The following is a 17,856-nucleotide window of genomic DNA, read 5'->3' on the forward strand; positions in this document are numbered from 1 at the left end:
GGGCCTAGACGAGAACATGATAATCGGTATATGTGCCTCGGAGTGACCTGAGTCCGATTCACGTGAGCTTCTGCTCTCCGATGCACTGTATGCGCCACAAGTACCCCAGTCGGCGTAAACGCCTGAATAAAGAAATCCTAGTGCCTGCCAACCAAAACGAAAGCTACTCCTAACATTTCGAATTGCCTGCTCCTGAGCATCCCCACGACCGGTACACATCTTCTGTCTTCATATATATAACTGGCATGTCAACCCAAAAAAAACAAACGAAATGATTAGGAAGAACGACACAGCATCAGGTTTTGCTGAGGGCGCTACATAGGCAGACTACACATGGAAATTGGGGCACAGCTTATTATCAATCAAAAAAAAAAAAACTGCAGGGCAAAACAGCAAAAACGGGAATCCTCAGCTTTGACTCCAGATTCCCAGCGCCTGCGTTCAGACAGGCATGGTGCAAAAGCAATTTCTGAAATCAGGCCATTCAAACAGCTCAAAACCACTATGCTGTCAGTCATCGATGCCGGAAAACATTCTGTTCCAACCTGCCCCAATTTCCTTATTAACCAACTTATTAGGGAGCGCCTAAAACCAACCAATCTAGTACATCCAGTCCAGGGTGTCATAAAGAGTTATCTGGTCCAGGGCCCTCGGAATGGCCTGTTTGTAAAGTCAGACGGCATTCCAGGATTTTGTTGTATGAAGTTTGTCCAATGTGAGCTATCCAGAGACCCTACAGGTGCTACCTGACTGCTTGTGCCACTGGCCATATTCTGGGTGAAGCCATACATATCCGGAAAAGTAGGGTTTGTGTCTTGACTCCTGGAAAGAAAATTCTGAGGTGGACCACATTGATTCCTTGGCTCAATGAGTTGGCTGTGGCTTGACTCACCATGTCCCATGTGTACTGATGGCTGCTTGTACTGGGATATGGCGCTGAACAGAGTTCCATCGGTGCTGCTTCCACTAGGTAAGGCCTGGGGTAAGCAGTTACCCGACTGCAACCCCAACAGATTATCATTATTATTATGTGACTGGCTGCCCTGGGGGAACCAGTTATACCTATGATCCATCGAATCAAAAGCAGCATAAGAATGTTGTTCAGAGATTGGAAGGTTTACTTTAGTTGGAAAACTCACATCCGTGTAGTAATCCTCGTGAAGTTGTGCATAGAGGCCATTGTCACTCTGATCGATTAACTGATGCTGCTCCTGCAACAACCTGGGAAATGGAGCAGATTGAGCCAAACGTTTATTCACCAAACAATGCAAACCAGTTGACTGTTTCATGCTATTTGCATGCCGAAAGGGATAGGAGACTGCTCCAATGTCCTTTGCTGTCCCGAGCTGACCATTGCTCTGCAGATTTGAGAAAGGTTCAATAACTGATGCTGGATTGTCCACTGGAAAAGCAGATGTGGCAAGTTGAGGTTGCTGCTGACTTAAAATAACATTATTCAAGTAAACTGAAGAATTATGTTGTCCTGAAGAGAGATAAGGCTGTTTAATCTGCACGTCACCTGAGCCATTATACGTTATATTCTCTAGAGGGCGATAATGGGACTGAAGAGGGCCTGCCAACTGCCATCTGACTTTCTCAACTTTTGCTGCTTGGTCATTTAGATCCAGAAAGTCTTGCACATGCATTTGTTCTGCAGAGGATTTAGGTAGTTGTGAAGAACTGCACGATGGTATCATAACGTTCTCAGTCTCATCTTGGCCAATTACAGTGGTCATCTTTGGATGACTCGTTTCTGAAGAAATATTTTGACTATGGTGACAATTGTGGTTCACAACAGCATGGCCAATGTTTTCCAGGTCCTGATCTTGCTCATAAGCATGAACTGATGGACCTTTGTAAGAAACTCCATCAAGATCTTCTAGTTGCATATTTTTGCAGTCAGGATTGTCAACAAGCAGTCCATCTTTACACAATTTGATGTCCATGAGAACTTCACTCTGCTTATCAGGGTTGTTGGCACAGCAGTAAATGCCTTTATCTACGCAGCTGACACCATTACGATTTTGATCTGGCGCATCAGAGTTTTGCTCACTCTGACTAGTTATGTCTATACCCCTGACAACCATGAGATCATGATCTTCCACATTCATACAGTGAATATGGTAAACAGACTGCTCATCATCCTGATCTTGAAGAGTGCTCTGATCATGCCCACCTTGCAATAAACTTTGAGGTGAGCATTCTACCTGGTCATTTTGAAAAACTGGGGTACCGTCATTTTCACTAGCACCAGGTTGTCCTAGCCCTTTCATTTTGTCTGTTAACTGGTCTGCCTTCTCATCATAAACAAACATAAATAAACCATAATCATCTATTGGGTATTAAAAACAAATTAAGATTGTTCTGTTATAAGAATTTATTTTTATTATGAAGATTACAACAAAGTATAATTTTTTATAAGAATGTGACAGTATAATTAGCTTATACAAATAAGATAACACTTCAGGGTAATTCACCATTCATAATGAAATACTGCCTACAGCTTTCATACTAGATGCCGCTATTACAAATTCAGTATCTTTATAGTCATGGTATTCTCATCTATAGTGGTAAATGCTATGATACACTGTAAAAAGGCAAGATACATAACAGAAGTAAGCATAAACTGGTATCATCCACTGTGCTTTTTATACATTCAAGTAAATGACTTCCCACAGGACAAAAATAAAAGACTTAAGAAAAAGAATTGAAGGACAAGTCACAGCGAACCTTTCTCAAGACAGATACATTCTTCTGTTCAAGCTCAAGGCCTAATAACTTTCTTGATTTCTCCATCCGCACCTTCCTTGCCCTAAGAACCTCAAAGGAAGCAGGTAAATCATTGCAAGACATTTTCAACCTGTCATGTAAATAGTTCCTCATAAGAAAAATGATCTACAAAAGACATACATACTCAAGTAAGAATTACTGACCAATGCTCGTGCAGTCTCCTCTGTTCATCCTCTAATAAAGCTCCATATGGTTTTACATGGGATTTATCAAGGCCACCAATTACACGTGAAACATGCTTGGTCTGAATACCATCCCCAGATTGCTTCAGTCTCTTTATATGGTTGAGCTGTGTTCTACTGACCTGAAAAGGTTACAAAAGCAAAGGTAACACAGCATATTCAGTAAAATGCATCACAATCATTGTATAGACTCTGAAATAGGTGTTGCTATTCGGCATCCTAATGGAGTATTTTGCGATTTATTTTAATATAAGCTTTGTCGATATTGGTGGTGAAAGCTTAATTTTATTTAAGAACCTGAAAAGTCAAAAGTATCACGTAATTTGGACAAAGGTGATGACACCAAAGTAATAGTCAGGCATAAAAAGCTGCCATGAACAGTCAAGTCACTGCTGATAAATCAGTTTCGCAGATTAGAGGGACATAATAAAAAATGATGCAGACTGATTTACGAAATTCTGACTCAGTTCTACATCATTCGCACATTAGCACAGCCCTTCACATTGTTGTTCATAAAACAATTACGAAAGGTAACAGCTAAGTAAGAAAGTGACAAGTTGGAAAAAAAGAATAGGATCTATGGAAAAGAACAGAATCTATAAGTGAGACAATGGACTAATGGAGTGCACACTCCATCAGCTGAGCACATTGTGAGACATGGACTGACTACAAGCAGCGTATGAAGCTGGAAACATGGACTGAATACAAAATTTCTCTCTTCTTCCAGCTCAGCATACCACATTTCAAAAATAAAAGCAAAAATAATTTAAAACTGTGCGGAGAAGGAGAGCAAATACACACAGAGAGGACCTAATTTGTACCTGCTAGTTGGCAGCCACTAAATTGCAGTAATAAATGCATGTCTAGATGACTTTTTCTTAAAGAAGCTCGGTGACCAAAGCTGAGCAAAAGTAAGTCATTGTTGTTGCCCTTCATATGAGATAACTATCTTACCTTGATGTATGACATAAACTTTGAAACATCAATTCTTTGTGCAACCTTCATGGGCATTCCACTCTTAGTAGCTTTCAGCTGCATAACTCCTTGCATCTGATTACCAGGGTTATCCCTGAAAAAGCATAACAAACAACGGTTTATCAATTACTAAGTTTTGTAGAAATTCATTGTTCTTGTCTTGAATTGAGCTTGCTCTTCAGAATGCAGTATAGAAGCATAGTGTTAAAAGGTTTGCAGTTTTGCACCACTAGCAACGCTGGGTTTGCACTAGATATTCTCCTTGAAGTTGAAAAGAAAATACAACCATAAAGTATTAATAGACCCCTAAGGTCAGATATTACATGAAAAAATTAAGTGTTTTAGTGCTTCCAGAGAAATCAGTTGAAATTGCCCATATGAACTGCCAGAAAACTGAAACAATTTAACACTTGAACACTATACACCCACGACTCCAAGGTGACCCTACTTGCCATGTGCCAACCAACACAAACTTTTCCAAACAGATTTCTTAACAAATGCATATTCCAACTCAATAGACCTTATTCCAACTCGATAGACCAACCATCTGGAACTCTTGGAGACAAACGGGCAAAAGATAAAATGTTGATCTTGCATACAGGTCATAGGCAATACTGTGGTATTCTAACCAACAAGGGCACATCAAACAAAAATTAAACAGTAATAATTCTCATTAATTGCACGAGCATTAGTATTGCAAGGATAGGGTTCAGAAAGGTTTAAGAGTTTTAGACTACAATCAGAGCCAGCTTGGGGTCAGCATATGCACCAGCAGATTTGAAATGTGAATGAATTGGACAAAATGAAGCAAACTATGTAACTAATTGAACCCTATATGAAGGAAAACCAGAGCAGAGCAAGTAATAGATCACTAAATCACCCAGGAGTCAAGAAAGAAATAATTTAAGCAAGCCCAACCTGAACAAATTCTCTGTATCACCACAACTTAGCCATCTCTTCCTCCAATTCTTCAAGGTTTCAACCATGCTGCACAGTCACTTTAAAATTAATATCAAGGGATCCTCATCAAGGGATCAGATGGCAAACTTATAATAAACTTGCTCTGGTTTGGGCATACTTGGAATGGTAGTTAAGCAAGTTAACATGATATGCCTTCTCATCCTTTTTTATGTGCTTCTCCTTGTTAAGTAGTGCATCAGGATGAATATCACCATAGCAAAGAGAAGATGACCTACAGTTCAAAATTTAATCAATGATCTAAAAATATATCAAGAGGTAAAACAGTACCGTAGACAAACTGATGTAAAAGTTCAACGGACAATTTTAAGGGTACAAGAGTAGGTTCAAAGAAAAGATTCCAGTATGGTATATTCTAGAGCAACATTATTTAAGGATAAACAGAATAAGTGCATTGATGTGTATATAATAGTGACGAACCTCAACATAGGATAATGGAAACCTTCAGGCAATAAATCAGCTTTAAATGGTGTGAGCCAATGATCAGTGCCCACGGAATGTCATGTAAAAGCATCAGTGGCTTTGATGTTTGATCTGAGAAGATTCGGAAGTTGCTAATTGTCCTATAAAAGTTGTTATTCGATGTGTAGCAGTGCAAGTATATTTTCTTAGGTTCAGTGACTAGTAGGCCCTGCAGGCAGCCCAGAGAGGCCCATGTGTACTGTCCAATAGCACTGGCACACATGTACAGTAAATTCTGGCACTATAGCAACAGGCCCGAAATCCCCTGGGGAATGACTGTTTGGACATTAAGTTAGATAGGACTAGATTATGAGGTTATTATGAGGTATCTCGGTACAGAACATTGAATTAAATTCAAGAGTTAAAAAATTGCATTCCTGAGCCATTTATGTTGTTTACTGGTGCACACTATGTCCATACCACTTCGGAAGGCCGATTCGTCCTACATGGCGATGCCAACATGGATTCCCAGTCACTTGAGGTACACGTGAGGGAGGGAGCGCATAGAAATATGCACTTAGCCCCCCAAGCTTATCCTGTTTTCATTTCCATCCCTCCATCCTGTCTCCCAAATCTTCTCCCCCATTTGGTGTGGATGATCCCAGTTGGTGCGGACTGAAGGATCTGCCCCAAGCTTGCCATGGGACCACATCACCCTAATGGTTGCGTGCCTGCTCAACTCTATCTTCACCTTCCGGCAGCTCAAGTGATCAGGGATCCACGCTGGCATCACCATGTATGACAAATCGACCTCCCAAAAGGGCATGGACCTAGGGTACACCAGTAAACAACATAAGTAGCTCGGAAATGTAATTTGAGAGTTCATGGACCTAAACGGCACACCCATACAAGTTCAAGGCCCGCTGGTGTATTTAACTGTAAAAAATTCAACCTATTGGTAGCTTAGGGATCACTCCTCCCCCCCCCCCCCCCCCACCCCCCCCCCCCCCCCCCCCCCCCCCCCCCCCCCCCCCCCCAAACTATATAAAGGGTTTGTCCGTCAAAGGGGAAAGCATGAACTAGAAGGGAAACCCTCAACCAACTCTGCAGCCTCCGTGCGCAAGGCCCCAAGCCACCACACCCATTCTCTTGCCAATTCTTGAAAATTCATCCAATGTTCACGACTTCCAACAAATCCTAAGCCCACAAAGCATTTATTAGTTACCAAAAAACAATGAGTAGATCTAGTTGCCTTGTGTTGTACCAAGACAAACTGGACTGTGGGAGGAAATAAGATACATGTACCTATTTCAAAACCATAGTAGGTACTTTTCACATAAACAGGATCGGAAATAAGTAGGGATCAAAACGGATCGAATAGAAACAGATCTATATGGATACAAATACAGATAGTTATTTTTTTTCTTAGATTCAGAATTGGATACGCATATTGTCTACGAATACGGACAGGTAGTTTGGGTCTGAGAGACAGTCGGATACTGATAAAATACTATGTACCTAATATCAAATATCTGACTTTGAATATCCAGATTCGGATCTGGGGACAATGAATATCCAAATTTGGATGTGGATGGATCTGAAAGGGACACCGAATATCTAGGCTCAGATACGGACAGATTTAAACTCTTCAGACAGATGGGCGAGAATATCTGGCCCACATTTCATCCCTAGAAATAATACAACTAGCTCACAACAAAATATAACCACAACAGAGAAAACAGAAGGCACAACTGTATGCCTCTACAACCCTAGAAATGCAAAATATAATGGGTCCACAGGAATCAAATCAGAGAACTTGCCAGCTGAGGAAAGGATTTTCAAAGTGATGATTTTTTCCTGTAAGCAACGAATATACATTTTCTTCTGCATCAGGCTCGCTTGGAAGAAATTGTATGAGAAATTTTCTCTCGGCTTCTGTAAGAGATGTAGACCATACCTACATCAAGGACAAAGTTTGTTGATGTATAGTTAAAAGAATAGCACAAAATAGCAGGCTAACGATACCAAAATAATGAATCTAGCAAGTCAAGGAAATTGTAGAAGATAAATGAAACAGATAATGGTAAATAAACTCAGAAATTAATATTGTAGATAAGAAGCTAGGTATACCTCATAGGATAGCACACCTCTCAGGCTCTTAAGAGAGAAAGTCTCTGGAGGAACATATGTAACATCAGCAAGGCCTGAGCAATGTTTCTGGCTTTCCATGAAAGGGGCCATGTCTGACCACAAAATTCCAACTTGTTCCTTCTCTGGCACAACTTTCCTCAAATATTGGTCCCATTTAAGACCGATATGAGGCTTCAAACTCACTAGACAATGAGATGAGTCCAATTTTGTTTTCTTCCCCGGCCTGCACTGCTCTGAGTTGGTACAATTTGTCTGTCGTTTATTTTGCTTGCTTGCTGACATTATACAGGTCATTTGGTCATTTAACTGGAAGACTGGAAACACTTTACTTTTGAGTTTTGAATAACTCCCTAATCTTGCTTCAATCCTAATTTATTTCAGATGTCATAGACAATCGTGGAGCACCTAAAACAGGGCATATATAGGTTACAATTTCAACTTAATATACAAGAAGCACGATCGGCTAAATCAAGCAATCAAGCAACAAGCCACTAACTTCACTGCAGAAATAGAATAGATCGAGGATGGGGAGAGGAAGACGAAGTGGCCAAGTGGGGAGCAAAGAAATCAAGCAACAAGCGGCCACGAACTGAAGAAGAAGAGGAGATCGAGAACGGGGAAGGGGATTGACTCACGGGAGTTGACTGGAGCCTGGATCCACGTCGAAGGGGCGGAAACTCGTCGCTGGCGGACGGCGAGCTGGGACGGATGCTCGTCGCCGGCGAGCGGAGGCGGATGCTCGTCGCCGGTGGCCGGCGGTCGGCGAGCGGGGATGCGGCGCGAGGCGCGGCCGTGCGGGAGTGCGGGCATAGGAGGCTCGGGCGTCGGGGATAGAGGGAGGACTGTCTTGTTGGGCTGGGCCGTATCTACAAGGCCGATACGTATCAGGAGACGTATCCAATGTTCGCAAAAAAAAAAAAAAAAAAAAAAAAAAAAAAATCGGACTCGTCTGATACGTATCGGCGGCGTATCCGACACGTGATACACGGTGCCAGGGACGTATCCGTGTAAGAGCATCTCCACGAATATCTCATTTTTTTCCTCCCAAAACACCTCTATACTAAAAAAAAAATGACCCTCCATACTAAAAAAAAATTGAAGTCGTTTTGGACACTGACACGGTCTCCAAAGCATAACTTTAACTGCTTATTTTTATAAAGATATTTATCAAAAAATGATATATGTAAATTTTTGTGAAAGTATTTTTCAAGACAAATCTATACATATGGTTTTTATATTTCCAAACTCAATAACTTAAAAGTTATTCATGATTTATATTTCCAATGTTTGATCCAAACCTTGTTCAAAACAACTGTATTTTAATATAGAGAGAGTAGTTTTGTAACTCCCCAAAAGATATTGGGAGAAAAAAGACCATCGAGAGTTTTCAATAAATGGCTTCGAAAAAATCCAATTTAGGTCCCACGCCAATATTTCTTTGGCTTTTTTTTCTCGCGGTACTTCACAGGGTCGCGAACCCTTTCTGACACCGTGCCCTCCTCCCTACCGGCCGCCGCCACTAGTTGATCCAGCTCCTCGCCTCCTCTGGCTAGATCAACGAACAAATTAAATGAAGTCTTCTCCAAGGCCACCAAATTCGTGAGACGTGCGTACAAGAAGAAAGGGGATTCCGAGTTTACCATGGATTCGAAGGACGCCCGGTTCGCCTCTGCGCGGTAGTGTTCGGCGACGACGTGGGCGAACGAAGCTTTGAGCTGCAGATCGGCATCGCCCAGACACCATTGGCAAAACGCACCGTGTTCCCACTCCCACCTTCGCCGCCGCTGTCAGCGAAGACGCGCAGAGCAATGTAGGATGCGAGCGCGGCGTGGGCGTTGCCGTCAGCGGGGCTGAGGAAGCTTGCTATCTCGTCTAGCGTGCCACCCCATGCGCCCGCGGCGAGCAGCGCCAGCACCGCGTGAAGGGACAACGGGGACACGGCCAGGTTGGCACGGGAGCCATCGCGGGAGGCGAGATGGCGGAGCGCGCGCATGGAGAAAGCAGCCTCGTCCTGGGCGGCCTTCGCGAGCTGCATGCCCGCTGGTGATGATGCTCAGAAATTAAGCGAAGGAGAGGATGCGTAGGAGATAGTCGTCGTGGATAGCGCGGCAAAGTGCGGATACGCATGAGTACGGTGCGCGCATTTTTACGCACTATGATGTCCGGTTTGCCAAATGCTAAAAGACGAGGAAGGGATATGGGATACTCAGATGGGTTTTTTTCTCTTTTATCTCAAAAAAAATATAGATGGGGAAAACATATGGAGTACTTTCAGAGATGTTCTAACGTAGAATGGTGGAGCACACTGAAAGATTGTTCTATCCAGCTCCACAAACCAAGAAGTACTAGAAATGAAGATAAAGTTTTGTTTATCTGAACAATAGTTAGCATGGTCAACCACAATGTCACAGTGTTAATTTCAAATGGCTAGGTACAAAAATTGCAGTTAGTACCTAACCTTGCACAGTGTGTCGCAATCAAAGCTCCCAAGATTTGGAAGTTATACTCACGAGACTCTACACCTGTTTATAATTTGGTCAGTTTGGTCATTTGTCAGGGATCAAATACTGGGGTACCCAAGAAGGAGGAGCTAATAACCATCAAACGTTGATGCTTCCGAATAGACAAGAGCACAACTACACCTCTTGCCCAATGACCGAGGGTTAACTCCGTCTCGTCCGACCCCCGAAGGTTGGCTCCGCCTCGCCCGACGTCTGAGGGCAGGCTCTGCCTCACCCGACGTCCGGGGGCTGGCTCCGCCTCGCCCGACGTCTGCGGACAGACTCCGCCTCGTCCGACGTCTGGTGGCTGGCGAGGGGCCCGACAAAGACCTGGCGATGGAACCAACATGGCTAGACCTAGCTTAGGGTGTCGACGACGGCGGTCACCTAGTTGAGCCACAAGAGAGAAAGAGAGTGCGTGCGCGAGCATGGCGAACCGGATAAGAAAGGGCAGGCGGTGAGAGTTCGGTGTTTGGGTGTTTGGTTGGTCCAATAACCTGTTTTGTCATATAAATCCATGATATAACATATTAAATTGAAATAAAAAATAAATACTAAGATAATATTTATTTACTAGCAAATGTGTTCGTGTGTTGCAACGAAACTTAATATATTTTGAAATTATTAGATGATATTATCATTAAACGTGAGTTGTTCTTACTCGTACGAGCATGAGTAAGTGTAGGTCATATATGAGATAAGGAGGATGTGAGACCAGTATGAAAAGTAAAAAAAAGACACAAGAATCCCTTTGCATTTTAATATTATGCTTGCAAAACATGCTCGGTGTTGCAAAGAAAAAACTATAAGTTTTCATGGTAAACGACAATGAAAATGGTACATATCTATTTATGTTCCATCATGTTCTATTATTTTTATAAAATATTAAATCTAAATTTATTTTATGATAACCATGACATCCATAACATAAGTTGATATTGGTAATAATATAACAATATCCTATTAAATCTGTATTCAATTCAATTACAACCTTTATAGATGTTTTTCTCCCGTTGCAAAGCATTGAAATATTTAAACGTAAATATATCATAACTTCTTTTAGAGCATCTCCATAAATTCCCTAAATACCTTCCTAATTTTTTGCTTTTAGCAAGATGAGAAAAAACCCCTCTCCAACAACTCCTAATCCATCCTCCTATTTTTTGGAACTTGGGAAAAGTCATACTGTTCTGCGTAAAGTTACGTGCTTCCGAGTCGCGCATATCTTCTCTCCCCGCACGTGTTTGTTGGCCAATCTAAAGGTGGAAGGATGTGGAAAGAATAAAGAGTAGAAAAGGGTTATTGATGCAAATGTACAAGAGAGAAAGAATATATAAAAGTGGTTAGGATAATTTATAAATAGTATAGGATTCCTAATGTAAAATTATCTTCTATTTTTTAGAAGTGGATTATTAAAAACTCTTGGAGATGATCTTCTTTATTTCTTCCAATACTTTTTTACTAGTCGTAAAACTCTATATTTTTAAGAAGAAAATATTGGGTACTCTTAGGACCCTTAAATATATGTAATTCTAATATCGGTTTAAATTCAACAATGAGTTAGTTGCCAACTTATTAGGAATTAATGTATCACAGATGATTACGACGGAAGATATCTCTAGATTTTCCACATGGTAGCCCTTGCAAAACACAAAAATATTTAGATATAAATATAACATAAATTTAATTTCCATACTATCCATATGTTGCCAAAGTTGAATATCGAGTTCTGCGACCTTTTTTAGGACTCATAAATATATGTAATTCTAATCTCTGGTTAAAGTCAGCAAGGAGTTAGTTGCCAACATATAAAGAAGACATCTCTCAATTGTTCACGTTATAGTCCTCTTAAGGGTTTGCAACATTTATTTAGACCGGATTAGACAACAAACTGTTTAAGACTTCAATTCATAGTTTGATTAGTTGAACCACCGGTTGATCCATATTTTAATAAGAATGAGTTTTGTTTCTAATCAAAATTATAATATATTTTTTATGCAAGGATCAATGATTCAAAAGACTATAATATTTATATTTATAATATGAATGATTCAAACTTGAGATGTTTTGATTCTCCAAGAAAGTTAGAATAATTTGTAATTTGGGATGGAGGGAGTATTAGGTATTGTCGGGGTTATAATATCCTGGGTATCTCAAGACACCATTAGTTAGCCGCTCGGACAGCCCACGGTACACCAGGTAGTATAAGCCCAAACGATCAAGGCCTAGCTAAGCTACACGGATCTAGGCCAAACACTAAGGCAGGGGTTGGCCATGACCTCTTTCCTCAACCTTCACCGCGCGTCGTGTAACTCCTCATGACCTCTCCTCCGTCCCGACCTCTGAGAGGAATAGGGAGAGATCGAGCCCCGCCAAGCACGCCGGCTCTGACAAGAGCAGGCATGCCGCACTGACCCTGCAAGGATCGAGGAGACAACAGTCCCCTTAGCCCAGTTAGACACCATCCCTGTGCCACGCAGCATAGACAAGACAACACCGTCGAGCGGTGGCGACCAATATGGCGACCCACCGTCCAAATACAGCCTGACGAGACAAATGTATAACTCCACCCACTATAGGATGGGGACCACGATTGTGGCCCTGACTTTTGAGGCCATCTAAGCCAACAAAGGCCATGACTCCAAAACTTGGGATCATGGCCACCGGTTCCCAAAGCAGCAAGATGACCAATAACCTGGGGGCGACTGCCAACTCCTGTACGACGCCCTCAGGAGATCAGGAGGTGATGACGAAGGCCACTGCGAGACCACATCTCGTAGGACGGCTGGTGAAACACCACTATGTCCACCGTGCCGCCACAACCAGCATAGTAGCACCATGCCATACCATGCCACGACGTGGGCACAAGGCCATGACGATAACCATGTCCGAACATGCACTACACCAAGACAAGATGACGTTACTTGTAAGCCAAGTTAGCTAGGTTCCCTCCCTCAGGTTCACGACCCCTCGGTTGGGAGAACCTCCTTCTTTGTATATGACCTAGCCCTAAACTCTATATAAGAGCAGTCAGGGCATCCTTCCATGGACATTAGACTTTCGAAGCTCTCATTCGGGCAGTTGAATAGCCTATAAAAAATTTCTACAACAACACTTAAGTCAAGTGGTTAGATAATTAAGTTGCGAAGTGAATGTTGCGCTAGCCTACTAAAAATACAAACCACCTATCAACAATTCTAGTTGCTATGATCTCTATGTCACACAAAGGCTAAGTCACTACTCTCTAAGTTAGTGAGCTTTCAAAGACTAACTAAAGAGCCTCACTAACCAAACTAACAAGATACAAGCTAGCTCTCAAAACTAGTTACACTAAAGAGCTTAGCTACACTAGAATGTAAATACAAGAGAGGTAGTAGTGAGGGTTATACCATCGTGGCAAGTGACAATCAATCAATCACAATGAATACCAAATGAATTCCTCAAAGACAAGATGACACAATGATTTTCCACTGAGGTTCACTTGCTTGCTGACAAGCTAGTCCCCATTATGGCGATTCACTCACTTGGAGGTTCACATGCTTATAGGCATCACACGCCTAACCCTCAACTGGGTGCCGCACAACCAACACAAGATGAGGAACCACAAGCCACGAGCAATCCACTAAAGATGCCTTTCATGATCTCCCATGGGGAAGTCTCAAGAACCCCTCACAATCATCATGATTGGAGCTAGAGATAAGCACCTTCCCCAGCTCAACGATCCTCGCTGCACCAAGCCATCTAGGAGTCAGCAAACTCTAAGAGTAACAAGCGAATCCCACAGCGAAAACACAATCACCAAGTTCCTCTAGATGCAATCACTCAAAGTAATGCACTTGGATGCTCTCTAATCTCACCAAATGATGAATCAAGCAAGCAAGATGAGTTAGAGAGGATTGGCTAGGCTCACTAGGGTGTTTTCTTAATAGAAATGGCCAAAAGAGAGAGCCTAAGCCGGCCAAGCTCTATTTATAGAGCCTCCAAATGAATAGAGTCGTTATGCTCAAAGGGGGCGCCTCTATGCACTGACCGGATGCGCTGGTTGGGTCAACTAGATGTAGCCTAGCCAGCGTCCGATCAACGAATGGAGGCCATGTGTCCTCTACGTTCAACCATAGTCGCGTGATCCCAATGGTTAACAGACAACCTCCGCCGCGTCCGCTCATGTGCACGCTTGAGACACTGCGCCAATGACTTGACGCGCCACAAAGTGGCCGAACACCCCAACACCTAGAGTCTGATCAAATCTAGCAAGGCACTAGAGAGGTATTTTGATGACCAAACTCGTGTGCTTGAGCACTAAGGTTACGTCAGTGTATGTCAGCAACGACTGGACACACCCCCTGCGCGTCCGATCACACTACCACTTGAAGTCTGGTCGCACAACTGAGACCAGCACCACTTAGGGTCAAGCACCGGACACGTCCGGTCACACCGAGACCAGTGTCCGATCGCGTGTGAGTGACCCCTTCTCTTCCTTTTCACTTCACCCTTGCTTCTATATTGCCAACCACAAAGTGTCTCACCATAGTGCACGTGTGGTAGCAACTTTTCACAAATATTTTTAAGGATGTTAGCACTCACTGGAATCTAAATGCATATGCAATGAATTAGAGCATCTAGTGGCACTTTGATAATTGTATTTCACAATGAATTTCACCCCTCTTAATAGTATGGCTATCTATCCTAAAACACACTCACACCCACTTGGTGTCTTGAGTGCCAAAACAAAAAACTCCTATCAAGTATACATTTGACTTGAGCCTTTTTGTTTTTCTCTTTCTTCTTTTCCAAGCTTTGAGCACTTGATCATCACTATGGCCTCCACCATCATCATGATCTTCATCTTGCTCCACCACTTGGATTAGACCATCCTATCTAGTCACACACTTAGATGCAAGGATTAGTCCAAATAGGTTTCATCAATTATCCAAAACCAAACTAGGGCTTTTAGCAATCCATCCTCTAGCTCTAGCACCACTCTCCTACCTCTTCCACCATTTTTGCACCCCCCATTGTAAGAACTTCAGAGTATTCAAGCGAGGAACATGCACTCGATCATCTCTAAGACTAGACATAGGGCTCTAGACTGAACCAATATAAATTCTTATGTCTTTTGGATGCTACCTTTGTCTTCCTAGAGCAGTGCGACATTCGTATAAATTCACTAGTTGGTCTACAAAATGCCGATAGTTGGTGCGCTAGGTAAGGGACAGTCGCACACTCTTGTTGTTGAAAAGGAAGTGATGGCTCCTCGTATCTTTGATGGATTCACCCATGGAATGACCCACGGTGGCTAGATCCATCATGGGAACCCTGAGTTCATCGGCGTCGATGAGCCAGCGCTAACATTCATCTTTGGTCCCGACTAGGTTCTCCACCCTAGAGTACTGGAGCTTGAGACCTATGGCGAACAAACTCTTAGAACAGCCCTCGGTGGCCACATCCTAGAGTTCACCTACATAGGGGGGACAATACCCTCTCTCATCACTAGCCATGGTTAGGTCTTTTGCCTAGGAAACTAGAGGCCTATGACTTATGGCGAGCTCACCCACGGAATGGCCCTCGGTGGCCATATCCTTTTGGGAAACCATGAGATCATCCACGTCGATGGGTTAACACCCGTTGCCAATCTCTACCCCATCCAGGCCCACCGCACGAGAAGCCTAGATCATGTGGTAAAGCCACACCCTGAGAAGCGTCTCCACCAGCAGAACATAGCAAGTTAGGGCGCACATGAGTGACAAAACCATCCACCGCCACACGGAGCTATCGCTAGTGATCAAGTGGGCATCTAACACCACACCTTATAGGGCCAAGCTCGAAACTAGGATCAAATCTCTCATGATGGACTAGCCATCCGTCACACCAATACTAACTGTTGGCTCTCACACGGAGTCACATGCATCCGAGGAAGCAGGACCTCTGAGAGCATGACACGCCACGCCAAGCGAACAGTGCCATGTTGCCCTCATAACCCACTTTCGCAGCGATAGGTCACGCTAGCTCTTCATTGAGAACGGCAACCACACCCAGAAGCAGAGAAGCGATGACTATGACGTCATCGTGCCACGAGGACTCATGCATCAGAATGCATGAGCCCTCCTAACCATGGAACTCAACAAGCCGAACCCAAATAAGCCATCCCTAGGGGTTCATGAGCCCACTGAGGATGCTGAGCTGGCAAGGATCAACTCAAGGCTGCTCGAGAGGTTGACTCGTGCTAGCTACGACTGCTCCAAGTGATAAAGCGCCCTCACCAGCTTGCGGTTCATGAACTGCAATGACACCACCATGGCCAAATGCTTGGGGGTTCACTGCACCCCGAGCGATGATAGCAGGACAAACAATGACTCCCTGAATGCCCACCGGTGATGTCAATCCTATCCCTCACTTCATTATTCGATCGTATTCGCATAAGCACATAGATACGTTAACAACCCTAAATGGCTAGTGTAGAACAAACTTAGGGGGTATGGAATCCACATGGCTTGTTCCAAGGGCATCCACCCTCTAGATGGCCCAATCCACTTCTCACAAGTAGCCAATACCGTTAACTTGTGGGGGAGCACACACAAGACCCCTCGCCAGCATGCACACTTGCCACCTGTATGCCCTCATCGCCCGCGCCCTACAACACAGCATGACACATGACCTCTAGCTATTACCTACGTGTTGTGGGAAATCAATCCCTAAGAAAAGGTCATATGCCTGCCCATGCCGGACTAAGAAAGAGTGAGAATGCCGCACCAGCGCAACAAAGGAAATGAGAAACCCACAAGAATATTATTTATAGGTCATGCGCACGGGTGACTTAGTCCTCATAACTTCACCCATCAACAATGTACATAAACTTGTAGGCCAAGAACACCCAACACAACTTAGGGGACCTAACCACAGCTACGGAGACTATCCTCCATATTCACAATTGCCGTAGCAGTTTTCACGGCGGTGACGAGGTCATCCACTAGCGCCAGCCCCCCACTGAGTCCTGGGAATCATGCCTCGACGGTGATCCTCATTTGGGAGGTCTTCCTAGAGACGAGCCTCCTCCACCTCATGACAAGATGCCACAAGCTACCCCTCCAAAACTTTAACTAAAAGGATCCCACTGAAATCCAATAATAAAAAGAAAAAGAGGAGAGACGACAATAAGAATTAGCGATAGTAGAGAACTCACCGCTTGCCCGCTCCTGAGCGGTAGTGGCCGATGCCTGCGGCTAGGTGACTTCTTCTTCCACCACTAAGAGGGCTTCCTAGAGATTCTCTAGGCAGGCCTTTAGCTAAACCACCTCACGAGCAGAGTTCTAGTGTAACCAGTGAGCCTCATCCCTTTCAAGCACGAAGTCCCATATTCCCCGCCGCCCAGCAGAAAGGGAAGAATGACGGGGACTCACCGTCCCCAGAGGTGGAATAGACCAGGGACAAATAGCATCAGGAGGATCCCTAATCTCCGATGTCACCATAGGAGGGATAATCCTAAAAGCACAAATAGTCAGCACAAGCAAAGCTAAAACCAAAAACGATTTGAAATCACTTGCCCTTGATCTTGTAAGGAAGCATGAAGACATGACGGTGGTCCATCGACTTAGGAGATTCCTCCCGCTAGCGCTTGCTGTGATCCATCCCCTAACCAAATAGGACAACTACGAGCACACGAGCAAAAAAAAGAAGAGAGGGTGATGCAAGGGACAGAGAGCGAATGCTTCCCACTGCGCACCACCCCAGCGAACTTATAGCCACAAAAATAAACTCGACGAGCGCTTTGGGCCCATGCCCACTCTATGTTCAATACTAACCACTTTAGTAATCTCATAGAATAGGGGTGGTGACTAGGTGGAAGGCGGAGCGATGGCCGCCCATGCAGCAACTCAAAC

The 17,856-nt window shown here is 43.6% G+C and overlaps 1 protein-coding gene across 8 annotated transcripts; it reads right to left on the reverse strand.

Annotated features, from left to right (window-relative positions):
* Positions 1–246: 246 nt before the first annotated feature.
* LOC136541733 (uncharacterized) lies at positions 247–8,325 on the reverse strand. 8 transcript variants are annotated; one of them, XR_010780449.1, is made up of 11 exons: positions 8,114–8,325; positions 7,458–7,883; positions 7,148–7,284; positions 5,026–5,139; positions 4,866–4,934; positions 3,927–4,041; positions 2,934–3,094; positions 2,731–2,860; positions 1,140–2,294; positions 987–1,062; positions 904–956 (listed from the first exon to the last, which is right to left on the reverse strand). XR_010780449.1 is itself a non-coding variant. In XM_066533789.1 (10 exons), the coding sequence occupies exons 2-10, from the start codon at positions 7,770–7,772 to the stop codon at positions 633–635; spliced, it is 2,673 nt and encodes an 890-aa protein (XP_066389886.1). In that variant the 5' UTR covers positions 7,773–7,883; positions 8,114–8,325; the 3' UTR covers positions 256–632. The 8 variants fall into 8 exon arrangements, 7 of the variants coding, with proteins under 7 accessions (XP_066389891.1, XP_066389889.1, XP_066389887.1 ...); XM_066533789.1 differs by having other exon boundaries at positions 256–956; positions 987–2,294; XM_066533793.1 differs by having other exon boundaries at positions 924–1,062.
* Between the last annotated feature and the right edge of the window lie 9,531 nt (positions 8,326–17,856).

This window comes from Miscanthus floridulus, chromosome 3, assembly GCF_019320115.1.
Source record: "Miscanthus floridulus cultivar M001 chromosome 3, ASM1932011v1, whole genome shotgun sequence".
Lineage (NCBI taxonomy): Eukaryota > Viridiplantae > Streptophyta > Magnoliopsida > Poales > Poaceae > Miscanthus > Miscanthus floridulus.

Coding starts and splice junctions, on each gene's coding strand:
- LOC136541733 (XM_066533787.1), bottom strand. CDS start 7,772: ATGACCTGTATAATGTCAGCAAGCAAGCAAAATAAACGACAGACAAAT. Junction 4,042..4,865: donor GATACAGAGAATTTGTTCAG/GTTGGGCTTGCT, acceptor ATGCTTTTTCAG/GGATAACCCTGGTAATCAGA. Junction 3,095..3,926: donor AGTTTATGTCATACATCAAG/GTAAGATAGTTA, acceptor TAACCTTTTCAG/GTCAGTAGAACACAGCTCAA.